The sequence below is a fragment of the Fringilla coelebs genome (genome assembly GCF_963513975.1).
Source record: "Fringilla coelebs genome assembly, chromosome: 8".
Taxonomy (NCBI): Eukaryota; Metazoa; Chordata; class Aves; order Passeriformes; family Fringillidae; genus Fringilla; species Fringilla coelebs.
In genome coordinates, this window is record NC_140066.1 from 18,335,140 (window position 1) to 18,349,146 (window position 14,007).

Sequence of the window (14,007 nt, forward strand, 5' to 3'; positions counted from 1 at the left end):
GTACCGGCTGGGGCAAAGTAACCTCGTACCCCGTTTTACGCCTGGGTATTTGTCTCTTTGCTGCCGCCGCGTCCCCGCAGTGCCGCACACTTGCCGTGGCCGCCGTCCGGGGCGGAGGCTCCGGGCGCTCCTCCTTGCGCCGGGCGCGGGGCGGGCCCGGGCCTGGCGCGGGCCGGAGGAGGCGGCTCCGGGCCGTGGGAGCGGCTGTGTGCCCATGGCGGCCGCGGCGGAGGGGCCGCCCGAGGCCGGCGCGCAGCCCGCCAAGCGTAAGAGACTGGGGCCGGGGCTGGGGTCGGGCATGCCCCGGGGTCGCGGTGCGGGACGGGCCCGGCGCGGGGAGGCCGCGGTGCGGGCAGGAGCTCCCGGCGAGCCCGCGGCCTGGCGTGTGCCGGCTGGGCCGGGCCATGCGGCTGCTGCCGCTGCTGCTGCTGCCCTGGGTACCGGCCGGGTCCTGCCCCTGCCGCCGCTTCGGTCGGAGGGAGCCGCGGGCCTCGGGCAGCCTTCGTGTGCGAGCCGGCAAACGCTGCCGACGGGGGAAGGAGCGGCCTGCCGGGTTGGGGAAGAGGTGCCGGACTGCTCCGGGGAGGGGCTGAACAAGGGCCGATTGTGGTAGAAACGGGTTTGGAGAAGAAAAGCGGCCATTGCCGCTTTCCGCAGGTGGGGATCTGTTGTAGCCCATATGAAGCGGACTGGGGCAGCGGTGCTTCTTTTCCGAGTCAGTGACTAGAAATAAACAGCAACACCGTGCACAGCCACTCAGAAGTTCTCCGCAGATTGCTTTGCTGTCTGGCCACGAGGGGGATTAATACTTGTCAGTGCTGTCAGGCCGGGTGCCTGTCTCTTGAATGCTCCCTAAAGTATTATTTGGAAGTAATGATGCTGCTACTTCGAAAAAGCTGTCCTGGTTTGTTACCCCTTAAGAGTGTGAAGAAGGCAACTTACATGGAAAGTAGCTGTAGGCAGCTTGAAGGGGGAAAAAATGGAACCATGTAATCTTTCTGTTGTGCTTCTGGACTTGCTATAGTTTGTCTTAACCCTGTAATGTCTTTACCCTGAGCAGAGGATCCTGCTATTGAAACTGCAGAGGAAGCTAAGGAGCCAGCAGAAGCAGATATCAATGAGCTCTGCAAAGACATGTTCAGCAAAATGGCCACTTACTTGACAGGTGAACTAACAGGTAAGGCACTGCAATACTGACCTGCAAGTTCTTCTTTCTTTTCACTTTGTTTCAGAGAAATCTGTAACTATTTCGATTGCATCTGGTAAGACTGGCACAAATTGAAATTTGGCACATTGCTAGGCTGCTAAGAACACTGAGATTGGTTATATTAATTTAATGAAGTCCCAGAACGGCACAAATATTTTTCAGAACGATTCACTGTGATACCAGCAGCTTAAAAATCATTCTTTTTCACCTCAAAGAAGTTTGTACATGGAAAGTCAATCTAATAAAAGCAGTGTAGGTTAAGACAGAGTAGGAGGGAGGCACTACAGGGAGTGGAGTAATTTTTTTCTTGAGAGCAAGGATCATACACCTCTTCCAACACTTATGCTTTGGAATAAACTGCTGTGCAAAATTAACTGGAGTGAAGTAAACTGTTCACCAAGTTAATGCATGGCATAGGCTCCAATTTTGAAAGTGCTCCTGGTTTGCACAGACTTGAAGGATATATGGTACAGATTACCAGTCTGGATTTGTGCTATGAGTTTTGTAAATGTAAGTATCTAACTGACAGAATTAAGAGTAGGAATAGGAGGACTTAGTAATTTTTTTTTTAAAAAAATTCATCAGTGCAGTTGATTTTTGCAATTCACAAAATGTCATCTTTTTGTAGAGTGTATGCTAATAACCTGTATTGCCATCTAAACTGTTGTGCTTCATTTGGCTGTTGGTTTGAAATCTCTTGTCCTCTTGAAGAGTCTGCACACAATTCAAGCCACATCACCTTTGATTAAAATATACTTTATATTTTTTTAAGCCACCAGTGAAGACTACAAACTCTTGGAAAACATGAATAAACTGACTAGCTTGAAGTACTTAGAAATGAAAGATATTGCTATAAACATCAGTAGAAATCTGAAGGATTTAAACCAAAAATGTAAGTACACCAAATAAGGTAGGGGTGTCATGAGTGGTGCACTTGTTTGGGAAACAAAGCATCTGAGGGTCAGAAGGTTCACACTCCATTAGTGCTGAAGGAAATAAAACTCACTGATACAGATGTGCTGCTATGCAATGCCAGTCTTGTATATTTCTTAACAGCTTTAGACTCTGTAGACTACTGTAAGAGCAAATTCATCTGAATTGTCCTGGTTTACCCAGACTCTGGATCTGATAGGAATAACACTTCTTTTAATTCATGTTCTCTTGTTACTTGTGTTAGAGACTAGACAGTACTCTTAAACATTTAATATTTTCCTGGAACATGGCTGTCAGAGTCACCACTTAATTTTGGAGTGGGTCAGAGGGCACCCTTTGAAGTGTCCTATCTGAAGAATGTAATAAGAAATTCTTGTGTTTCAAGTGTGAACTGTTTCTTGGAAGTGCATTACTGAGAACTGACAGATAAAATTTTAATGCTTTTTTAAGATGCTGATCTTCAGCCCTATCTGGAACAGATAGACCTAATTGAGGAACAGGTCGCAGCTCTGGAGCAGGCAGCTTATAAACTGGATGCATATTCCAAAAAACTTGGTAACTATTGTCCTCCACTGTTAAGACCTAGCAGCACAGTGCCTTGCAAGAGGGTTTAAAAGGAATGAAAGAAAGTAAACTCTGTTTTATGTAACAAAGCTGAGTGCAGAGTTGCCTATGCTGCTTTTGAGCACAGACATTTTGTGTGAAGTGATAAGCATAGGGAAAAGATTCATGCAATGAGTTATGTTACAGTGGACTAGTACAGGTGTTGTTAAACTACTGCTTATTAGTGAGGCTTGATTTGTTTTTTATGGTAGGCACTGACTTATAATTTAAAGACTGATGTTTAACCTTGCAAATTGAGGGATTCATAATGTTCCACCAGCCACCCAAGCCCTCTTGGCTTAAATTAATATTATTGTCTAACTTAAGCACTGGGTTCTTAAAAAATTATTGTACAATTATATCTGCCTAAATGCGTTAGAAAAAAAGGATTCTGGATGATACAGTAAATTATCTTACAGGATGCAAAGCTTTTACCTACCCAGTACTAAAATACTATTTTTCCTTCTGCAGAAGCCAAGTACAAAAAACTGGAGAAACGATGAAATTACAATAGTCTATAAGCTGGAGTTGGGCAGTGAATCGGACTGATCTCTGGTTTTGCACAAGAGCAATTCTGTATGTTGACAAGGATTTGTTTACAACTGGCATGGAGACTGGGACTTTTTCCAGCTATTGGTAGGCTGTATTCAGGCTTAAGGCTGAATAATATTTCCTCTTCTCAAGGGGTACTGTTGCCTCAGTTCTGCAGTGAAAAGTAGAAGCCTGTCTTTAACTCCTGTCGATATTGGCTATGTGTGTGTTAGTCCTGTTTTCCACATGAAATACTCGGTCTAGGCAAAGTCTTCCACAGTCTGTAAAGACACTTCCCCTTAGTAGCAGCAGGACCTAAACTTCAATTTTTCCTTCATTGAGCTGTATGTTGGGAAGCTACCTGGACCTTTGGACTTAATGGCTGGAGTGTTGAAAACACTTCATTTTGGTGTCCCCTTTTATCTGTTTGAAATAGAGAGACAAATTTACAATAAACTTGCTATGTATATTTCTCTGCAGTCTCAAGTTCTGTTGGAAAGATTACACAGGCTGTTTTTTTTTTTTTTCAAAGATGTCTGTTAATAAAGACAAACTCCTTCAAGCTACTAGGGATTATAGAATGTTTTAAACATTCTATGTTTTTAACATGTTTTAAATGCTGCATCAAGTATTCCTGCAATTTTATTCTTCGACTGTCTGGACCTCTGGTGAAGTTTCAAGACATAATTACTTTATCACATGCTCATTTGCCTTAGCAGACCCTTTCTCTACTTCACCAGTGAATTTTGATCCTAGTAGTTTTTGAAGTGGCATGGCTGCCACAAAAATCTACTTCTCTACTAGGTTAACAATGTTCCAAATTGCTGATTTGGCAGAGCCCTTTGTACTGAACAGTTATTTGTCCTACTCCAAGGATATTTTTTCTGTACCTGTTGACCTTAAGTAATTCAAGCTGGCTTTTGAGTGAGTTGTAGTTGAAGATAGTACAAGTGCTGTATGTAGGAAGGAGCTGGTTCAAACTTAGAGTGTTTAAAAGAATGTCTAGTCAGGTGCTAGTGTGATAAAGATCATCGTGCTGTCAGGCTGTATACAGCCACTGTTTAGTCAGGATGGACACTTTTCCCTAGTGCTCCTTTTGAAGAGTGAAGCAGATGACTTTTGACAGCCTTCACCATCAGTTTGAAAATCCTAGGCTTGATATAGAAATAGCATTTCTGTGCTCATGGTGTTACCTGCCAGCACTGCAGGGGGACACAGGGAGGCGCCATGCCAGCAGGGAAAACCACAGGTCCTGCAGGAAAGGCACAGGACAGACCTCTTGAAAAAGTTGCTTTTCTGTGTATACAAAATGCAATGCCATTTTAAAACTACAAGGATGAAAATCTCCAGGGGCTATGAAGATGGAAATCCTTCTAGCCATGCACTGTCACCAAGTGCTCAGTGTTTTCAAGTAAGAAAGGTAAGAAATAGTTCCTTCACAAACTCTTGAGTATTCCACCTCCAGAAAGCAAAAATGAGAGAAGAGGCTTGTCCCACAATAAATTTTCTTTTTGAGGGGAAATTTTAGAGATGGTCTTCCTGGCTGGCTGGAGGACCATGTGACAGCAGCATCCTAGTTGTGTCTCTGAGTAACTGTTGCCCTCCCTGCCTGAGGGACCTCTGTCACTGATGGAATCCACATCATGTCAAGGACAGCAGGTCCTTGGAGAGTAGCACCATGGAAGAGACATAGGTGTGTGTGAACAGCATTGTACTGGGGAATTGTATAGTCAATTCAAAAGCAAAGCCACAACTTGGTTACTGCTTAGATGTTTCACCTGGAGAATTCCTGAGAAATTCCAGAGGAGGTACAGAAGGAAATTAAATCTCAGAGTTCTCCTTTGCAGCATTTTCTGATGGAGAATAGAGTAAGAAAATAGTGGATTCTTAAAAGGAGGAACAGGAGGAAAATGGAAAAGGGAGGGTGGAGAGTCCAGGGGCAAAGTGTGCCATCAAAATGATCTGCAAACCACTTTGGTGCTGAAGCAGTTCTTGATGGCTTGGACTGCAGCTGCAAACGAGTGGATGAAAATCAGCCTAGCAAGTAACAGCTCTTTTAGAAGAAGAAGAGTTCAGTTCCAGAGGAGAACTCTTTTTTTTTTTTTCCCAGCATCTTAAGACAGTTCTGTCCAGCCACTCTTAACAGGTTATTCTTAAGTCAGTCAAGTTTCAGAGCAGTACTTTGTGGAGATATCCACAGTGTTCAGAACCAGGGCTTTCGGCCAGAACATGGCTTTAGGCCTCCTCTAATCCCAGAACCCACTTCATACCATGGTGGAGTCTCCAGGCATTAAAGCTGTTTTGCTTTAGTGCTTTAGTGCTTTTGATCTGCATTGGCTGCCTCCTTGACTTCTCAGCATGAAGGAAGATAACTGGAATAAGAAAGCTGCCCCCTCATTTGTTTTGGATATTTTAGTCATGGCACAGCTAAAGAGGAAGTACAGTGCTTTCTTCTTTTCATCTGGTGTGAGAATTTATTTCTGTGATTCTGTGGAATTTGTGGTTTTTGCCTTTGCAATACCATGCTAGTAATGCATAGTATATCTAGCTTATTAGTCTTTGAAAGGAAGCAAGTTCTATCTGTTTCACATAAACAGTTAATGGCATTGTGGTAATATTACATTCTGTCTTTTCCCACATAATATAGATTCAGCTCTCTGTCTTCACTGTAATCTCTATATATTATACATTGTCAGGAATGTGATCAAGACAGGAAATGCCAGCCATTGATCTGTATATATATGCTTGGCAAGTCATATAAACTCTATTTATGATTTTTTTTTCTGATTCTAACATTGCTGTAGTGATCTTTATGTACTTCATAAAATATTGGGAAGATGTAAGCTGGCATTCTTCTAGGAAAAGGTACTGGGAGGAATCCTGGCATTATTTAATTTTTTCTTTTTCTCCCCAATGAACAGCTCTGTAACCACAGTTGGGGTTCTGATGGGTCCTATAGGGTCAGTGCAGGTTTATCCCAAATTGGGAATGGACACTTGTAGATCATTAACCAGCTCATTCTTCAAGCCATAGTACATTTCCTATGAGTGAAATGGAGCAGACAGATGTGTACAGGACTTGAAAGAGATTTTGGAGTATAAGCTTTATGGACACTGGTTTTTCACTAAAAGATGTTCTGGAATATCAGAAAAACAACTATTCAGTATACTACTTCTTTATTTTGCAGTATAAATTGTAATTTCACAAACCCTCATTGTAATCACAGAGGATAACCCATCTGCCCAGTCATTGATAAACTCTCTCCCCACCACAGTAGACAGTAAGAATTGGGGAAAGAATTCTATAGATGATCATTATCTACCACAAAAACCCCTTGTTTTATGTTCCTTTACAAATGGATTACAAACAAACTGAAAGTACAGAGAGAGGTACTTCAAGCAGAGTTTGTGAAAACCCTGGATACAAGCATCTCTTCCTGCTCAGGTATCTCCCTATACCCCTCAGGTATAGGGACAGCAGCAGCAGGGCTCTCAGAGAACTAGTGCAGACAGCCTGGCATGTCAGGAACCACCACAGGGTGAGGTAGATGCAGAGAAGAGTCTGTAATTTTGCACAGGGTACTGTGTCCTTCCCTGTGTGATTGCCTACTCTGTTAAGAGGTGGCTGTGGTGATTATAAAAGCACTATACAATTTTCTTTTCTGAGCACTCTTCACTCCATGAAGTATCTACCAAATGGTCTGAGTGTTTCATTCTCAACAGACTGGGGATTGACTGTCATTCAGCCGGAGCACTCCTGAGTTTGGGAGCTGGAAACTCTTCACTTGGCTAACGTGGAACAAAAGAGACCTTATAGTCTCGGGGCAGACTTGCCATACTGGTGATTATCGGGCTGATGTCAATGTCTTTGTGATCCACAACAGGCTTCAAAGTAAAGTTCTGCAGGATGGATGTTAAAAAGATGAATATCTCCATCCGGGCCAGACCTTCTCCTGCACAGATGCGTTTTCCTGCAACCAAAAAAAAACCAAAGAAAGAAAGAGGTCACAGTGGAGTATTTTGCTGGTAACTGATTTTAGCTAGAGTTCCATGAAAATTCAGACATCTCAGAATGTACAGGCAGCAGTGCAGTATTTTGGGGAAGCATGAATGAAACTAGGTACTATAGGTCTAGAACAATGAGAGTGCTCAGTGTGTGAAGGCACTTTGAAGGCTCTGGTTGCTCAAGTTCTGCTCCTGTTTGATGGTTTGAGAGACAAGTTGTATGGCTGAGTCCCACTTCATACACATCTTGTAGAAGGCGTTGGAGGAGTTCTTGTGTTTGCTAAAAAAGGAAGTCAGCTGGAACTGTAGTGCAGAGGTTAGAGCTTCCCAGAAGTGACTCTAGCAGATGTCACCTGACGTTGTACAGACAATGGTGATGGAGCCATGAAATCTTCAGAGAGATTTCACGAGAGGAAGGTCTGGGATCTGAAATAGCAAGAGGTCTTACCTATAGAAAATGGCATGAAGTAGTCACTCTTTTTAAAGGTACCATTTGCATTCAAGAAATGTCCTGGGTCAAATTTTTCTGGATTTGGAAATTCCTTGCTATCATGTAGGACAGAATTCAGCATAGGGAATATCATAGTGTCCTGAATTAACAAAAAAGAAAGGTACAATGGAGATATATTAAAGCAAGGAGGCGCTAAGAAGATCTCATAGATAAACAGAAAGGTAGTCAAAGTTTAACCAGTTTTAAATGAACATTTAATGCATGAAAATATATGCCATTGGTATGACAAAGATGGTTTTTAGTGAATTTTAATAGAGTCTGTTTAGAGTATTCAATATTGCTTCCAAATAAATTACAACTTACACTGATGTGAAAAAAAACCCAGAAATATCACCCTCTTCATACAGAGGATGCTAAAGTATTTTCTTCTTATTTTCTAATACAAGGGATTGGACTCAGTAACTTCCAGAATCCCCTTCCAAAAAAAATTTCTATTCAGTATCACATTTCAATGCTTTTGAAAATAAATAAAATACAAAGAATAAAACTCATCATTGTTTTCAAGAGATTATGACCTTTCTCAAACACAGTGTAACAGACCTTGGGGATAAAATAGTCTCTGAACTTGATGTCTCTGATTACAGCATGTGGGACATTAATAGGAAGGAAATCAATGTATCTCTGGATTTCGTGGATCACAGCATCTGTAAAGGGCATCTGGCTCCGATCCGACATGCGAGGGCTTCGGTCTCTGCCAATCACGGTGTCGATCTCCTTTTGCATTTTCTCTGTTGAGAAATCAGTACATGTTGAATGAACAACTCCCCCCATCTGTTTGCCTGAAACTCTCTCCATATATACAACAAAATATGCTTTAAGCATGCCAGGAACATATGATTATACTTAGTACTTGCTTCTCATGAAGACAACCAAGACTTATACACATTTCCACACTGCAAAAACGTACTTCCTTAGTCAGGAGACTGTTGCCACATGTTGTAGTGACAGGAGTTGTCCAAACTGATCCCACAACCTATTAGAATGTTTTAAACTATTTAATTCCATTACCTACTATCTCTGGGTATTTATGAAGAATCAGAATTGCAAATCTCAGTGTAATGCTTGTGGTCCCTGTTCCTGCAAGGAACAAGTCGAGTGTGGTTCTGCTCAAGGTCTCAACGGTGAATTTTGAGTCATCATTCCCTTTCTCCTGCAAGAAGATTTGGCAGAAGGCTTTGAATGACAAACCCAAGAAGTTTGCTTAAAAAGAAAAGTCCTGTACCCATAATCCAGAACATCTAATGTTCTTTCAAAAGTATGACACTCACTCTCCAGAACACCAACATTTATAATAATGGTTTACTAAATAATATTATGATATGGAAAGAGCATTGAATTATATTAACCAGATTGGTCTTCAGCTTTCATCACTTTGTCTCGTGCTGTTAATTCTGTGTTTAAAAATCCTTGATAAAAAACTGGAGAGGATAAAATGAAGTCAATGTGTCATGAAGAGCAAGTTCCCCTCTTGTATTTGCAAAAACCCAGTGCCCCATCACAAGTAAAAAGAAGAGATCTGATTCAAGTAGTGATTTCCTTCTAATCTAATAAATCTCTACTCTTACATACCTGTTCCATTTTATTAAGAAAAGCATCAATAAAATCTCGAGAACAAGTGGGATCCCAGGTTTTCTGGTGTTCCACTATGATATCTGTTGTAAATTTATCAACTTTTTCAAAATTTTTTATCAGTTTTTGGTGAGGTCCAGGTATATAATCCATGACAGTTGGGAAGAAATTATATAGCTGTAAAAATAAAGGAATGAAAAAGTGCATTCTGATTAATGTGAATAAACTAAAATGTTCCCCTGATTGTAACTATGAAAACAGGGCAGTTAAACTGTTTTGGAACAGTAGGTCTTTCTTACTCAATATTTTATGGCCATTTACTTTATGGTTTGACTACATTCAGGGATTTGAATATTATAATAACTAACAAATATATTAAATTAAATAAAACCAGACACACCTGTGTTTGTACAGAGCCCTGGAGCTTGTTGTTTTCCTCTATCCAATCAATAAAAGCTAGAAAATTCTTGTCCTCATAGTCAAACCGATCCCCAAAGACGATGGAGCAGATGATGTTGGAAACAGCATGGACTAGGAAACCGCCAGGGTTCAGAGGTTGCTCTGCAACAACCACCAAAAAAAGGTATCTTGCTTTCAGTATTTCATTAATCAACCCCTCCTCTGACACTGCAAGGTAGTTTCACATTCTCTGGAGATCCAGAATTTTGCACTCCTTTGAAAGGATGGTGAAGGACATACCAACTTATTCTTGAAGTGAACTAATTTCACTCTTATAGTGGTTTAAGTATCTCTCTGGTCTTGTTCTCAGCAGAACACTGGTCTGAATGCCTTAGTTGCTCTTCAGCTAGCACATGCCTGTCTGTCTTACAGACTGTCTGTTAGAAACAGCCTAAACATTCCCACACAATCCCAGTGAAACCATGGGGACTGAACCATGTCTTTAGGTTATTGCACTCTCCTTATTAACTTTATTAGTGTAACCTTTGTTATATAACCCTCTCCTTGGGGTTCAAATGCCTGTGATCAAAGTCTAGTTTTGATAGCACAGCTGCATGACTCCTGTGCAGAGAATTATGGTGTAAGCAAAAAGCAAGATTAGACCCAAGAAAGAAAGGAAAGCTAATTACAGACAGTGATAGGGTGCATCTCAAGGGTTCAAGATGAGAAACAACATGAAAAGGTATAAAATCCTGAAAGAAAACCACAGAGTGAGAAAATGTCTACTTGGTAGCAGACTATTCCAAGGAGCAATAGCACCAGTTCTCTGCCTGACTGGTGACTGCGTGGCCATTGAAGACTCAGTGGATATTTCAGAGGTGGTGAGTATATTAATGCTGAATGTAGAAGACACTAGTCATAGCTATTTATTAATTGCATTAAGAGTAAATAATGGATTTATACTTTTTGGTTGTTTATATCTTGCTTGTAAAACCTTTTAATACACAGTAAAAGATGCTGCAACAAGGTGAGCCGGAGTTAGAGGCTTGCACAAGGGCATAAGAAATATACTATTACTGTGATAGTGAAAAGATAGAAGCAATGCAGGTGAGAGTGTTTTCTCTGATTTATAAAACAAATGTTTATCTGAGAAGCCAGACTGAATTTTCTAGTGGCTCATGGAAAACAGTGATGCTTAATCCTTCTTTTAGATCTATCTGCTTTTCCCCCTTGCAGAATATAGGCAGACATTGAGGGCTTGCAATGAAAAGGATGGGTGGTGCTGTGTCACCCTCATGGGACACATTTAGAAGTAACACTGACTTATTTAGTACTAGAAAACACATTTACAGGTTGAAAACAAGTGGGTAATATTATAGCCTGTCCTCAGAAGCAGCTTATATACCTGTTCCCATCGGACAGCCCCATCAAAACTGGGATCTATTGTCTAGTGTTCAGATGGACCCAACCCCAAATATCTGCAAATGAGTTCTCTGGTCACCTACTTCTTCAAGATCTGTTTACACAGAGTTGCAGGAGACAAGGTGAAGAAGAGCAAGCATACTTGGTTACCTGACAGCATCCAGCACTGTCTCCATGGCAGAATTCCATTAAAGGCTCTGTGGCAAAGCCGTTCCTTTTGCCACTTCCTGTCTTGCTCCTCAAGCACAATAGGTTAAAAGGTGCAAGCCTCTCTCTCCTGCTTTTATCCTCCATACTATCCTCTCCTACTGTAACCTCCATACAGTGCCTTTGATTGATAATTTTGCATACTGATAATTTTGCCTTCAGAAGCAGGGAGCAGAAATAGCAGCCATAAACCCACTCCTTGGGTCATAGATTTTGTGAAGCAGCTCTACACCCCTCATCATCTAATTGCAGATATACACAGTGTCTCAACAGGCAGTAAGTCCTTATCATACCATGTGTCTTCTTGAGCCTCTCCACCAGAAAATGAGCTTCCTCCTGGATTCGCTCCTCAATGCCCTTTTTCCCCATCCCAAAATCCCGCAGGGTGGCGAGTGTAAATCGTCTCAGCTGCTTCCAGGTCTCCCCATTGCTGGTCACAACACCTGACACAGGGAGGAAAAACAGACCTTCATGATGAAACAGGGTTTTTGTCCCTGTAATGGGAACTGCACAGTAAGTACTCAGCATGCAAAGACACCTCTCTGTGGAGTTACACTGCAATTGCTATCTGTCCCAAACCATAACTTCTCTGCAATTCTGAAGGTGACAAATTTGATTCATCTGTCACAGCCCTTGAATAAAATGACTTTATTCCCAGGATAAGAAAAGCTATGTTACAAAGTAAGAAGTAACACTGAATTGATCTTGGACACAAGGCCTTTACGCTGACCTAACCACTCAAATACTCTGCTGTGCACCTGCAATAGAGCATATCATTATTGAGAATACCAGTGGTACTGCACTGTATGTATAATACCATGGAATATGTGCTGTAAATGCCATACCAGAGACTGACCTGGTGAATGATCTCATGACCTAATCTGGACTGTGGCCCTTACTGGGTTAGCCTATCATATCTTCTCTTGTTGTGCTGTAGACTTTCCTTTTGCTGGTTCCTTAGCTGTGTCTATATTCAGAATATTTTCAGAAATGGAAGAATGAATGTAAGACCTTAGAGGCACATTTAATGTACAAAATTTTAGCCAGAGCTTGGAGCACACTGGAAATGAAAAGGCACTCAGTGAAGCCATCCTAAGACTTTAAATAGTTCTCCAGGTGACCAGTTTACTCAAGGGTCCAAGTAATGAGCTGGGTTTTTTGCCTTTAATTGTTAATTTGTCTGCATAAAAGTAGTAAATGAAATCTACCATGCCCCGCTGCACTGCCCTCTCAGCTGTTCTAAAGCTCTGAAAGCATCTGTTTTGCATGTTGGCATTACCGAGAACATACCTGTGCCTTGGAAGAGTTTTTTAATCAGTGGTAGACTGCCTCTTCCACTGAAGTCATCTCCTTGATCAACCAGAGCTTCTTTTACAACATCATAGCCATACAGCACCACAACCTTTTGTGGGCCCAAATGTACCGTGAAGACAGGACCATACTTCTCACTGAGCTGTAGGAGGGGTTGCACAAAGAGCAACATGACAACATCAATGATAATCATGTGACATTTGTAGCAAAGGGGTCTGAGAGGTGATGTGTCACTGTCCCAACAATGTTGAGACATGAGATTGGTTAACAACAGTGCAGAGATCTTTCAATTATGAGTTACAATTGAGGGACAAGGGAATCATACAAGAAATAAGGAATATGAATGGAAATAGGAAGTATCCAGTCCAAATCTAAGAAAAGAAAATAGCCCTTCACAGGGCTGGCAAAACATTTCAGAATACCTTTGTGCAGGGCATAGTGGATAAGGTTTTACATGAGCTCTAAAATCAGTTATATAAACAACATGGAAGTAAATGCCTAAAGGATTTTTGACCACAAACAGCAAAACTGTCTCTCAAAGGGGTATTTTTGCCAGATGGGTGACATCAGCCACCCATCAGGGTAGGGAATGGACCGCACAATTCACCTCCAAACGTTTTTACTTCAATTTCTGCACTTGCTACTTCCACTCCCAGGAGATCCTAAATATCTGCTAGGGAGCAGAGGCAGCAAAATGGAGCAGGGCTCTCCCCCCAGAAAGGGCCAGGCTGTGTTGCCAACATGGTGAGGAATTGAGCACAGGAAGATTATACTGCAACAGCATCAATGCCTTGATTGCAAATCCACTGCAAATTGTAGTACTGTGGTACAAATTGTGAAATCAGCACATAACTCATTTCACTATGGTCATTGCCAATATACAGACTGACTTAATAATAAATGGACACATATATATTGATATATACACACCTGTAATATATAGACTTAGAAACACAATAGATTACTTTGATTATATATAGGCTTAATAGGCATGTATATCTGGGAAACCTTTTGTTTCTGTTTAACATTTGGTCAATGCAAATTAAGCTTGTGAATTTAGCTGAGGACACTGGACTGGACTTTGTTTTATATGCCATGAAGACAACATAAGAAAGAATAACACAGTCCCTTACCTTTTTCATGCTTTCAGGCAAATTCCACGGGTCTATCTGGAGCAGGTTTCCAACAATGGGGAATGCAGTGGGACCAGGAGGCTCCTTCCCTCTTTGAGATCTGCTTCTCCATGTGGCAAAGAGAAGGCATGAGATGCATACCAGCAAGAAAATAGTGGTCCCTCCCAGGGCCTCCAT

General features: G+C 41.6%; 2 protein-coding genes across 2 annotated transcripts; one reads left to right on the plus strand and one right to left on the minus strand.

The window, feature by feature from the left end:
- The first annotated feature begins 156 nt into the window (after positions 1 to 156).
- Positions 157 to 3,942, plus strand: BLOC1S2 (biogenesis of lysosomal organelles complex 1 subunit 2). The gene is made up of 5 exons (XM_084210012.1): positions 157 to 266; positions 1,061 to 1,177; positions 1,980 to 2,099; positions 2,591 to 2,695; positions 3,215 to 3,942. The coding sequence occupies exons 1-5, from the start codon at positions 215 to 217 to the stop codon at positions 3,244 to 3,246; spliced, it is 426 nt and encodes a 141-aa protein (XP_084066138.1). The 5' UTR covers positions 157 to 214; the 3' UTR covers positions 3,247 to 3,942.
- Positions 3,943 to 7,062: 3,120 nt separating this feature from the next.
- Positions 7,063 to 14,007, minus strand: LOC311156557 (cytochrome P450 2H1-like; the record flags this gene model as incomplete). Its single annotated transcript, XM_084210565.1, has 9 exons — positions 7,063 to 7,244; positions 7,727 to 7,868; positions 8,330 to 8,517; positions 8,798 to 8,939; positions 9,359 to 9,535; positions 9,759 to 9,919; positions 11,680 to 11,829; positions 12,677 to 12,839; positions 13,831 to 14,007. 9 exons carry the CDS (start codon positions 14,005 to 14,007, stop codon positions 7,063 to 7,065), a joined length of 1,482 nt encoding a protein of 493 aa, XP_084066691.1.

What these genes read in the sequence shown, in the direction of transcription:
- BLOC1S2 (XM_084210012.1), top strand. Translation starts at nt 215, where the DNA reads ATGGCGGCCGCGGCGGAGGGGCCGCCCGAGGCCGGCGCGCAGCCCGCC. An exon ending in CGGCGCGCAGCCCGCCAAGC is followed by an intron (nt 267 to 1,060) that starts GTAAGAGACTGG and finishes TACCCTGAGCAG; the next exon opens with AGGATCCTGCTATTGAAACT. An exon ending in CTTGACAGGTGAACTAACAG is followed by an intron (nt 1,178 to 1,979) that starts GTAAGGCACTGC and finishes TATTTTTTTAAG; the next exon opens with CCACCAGTGAAGACTACAAA.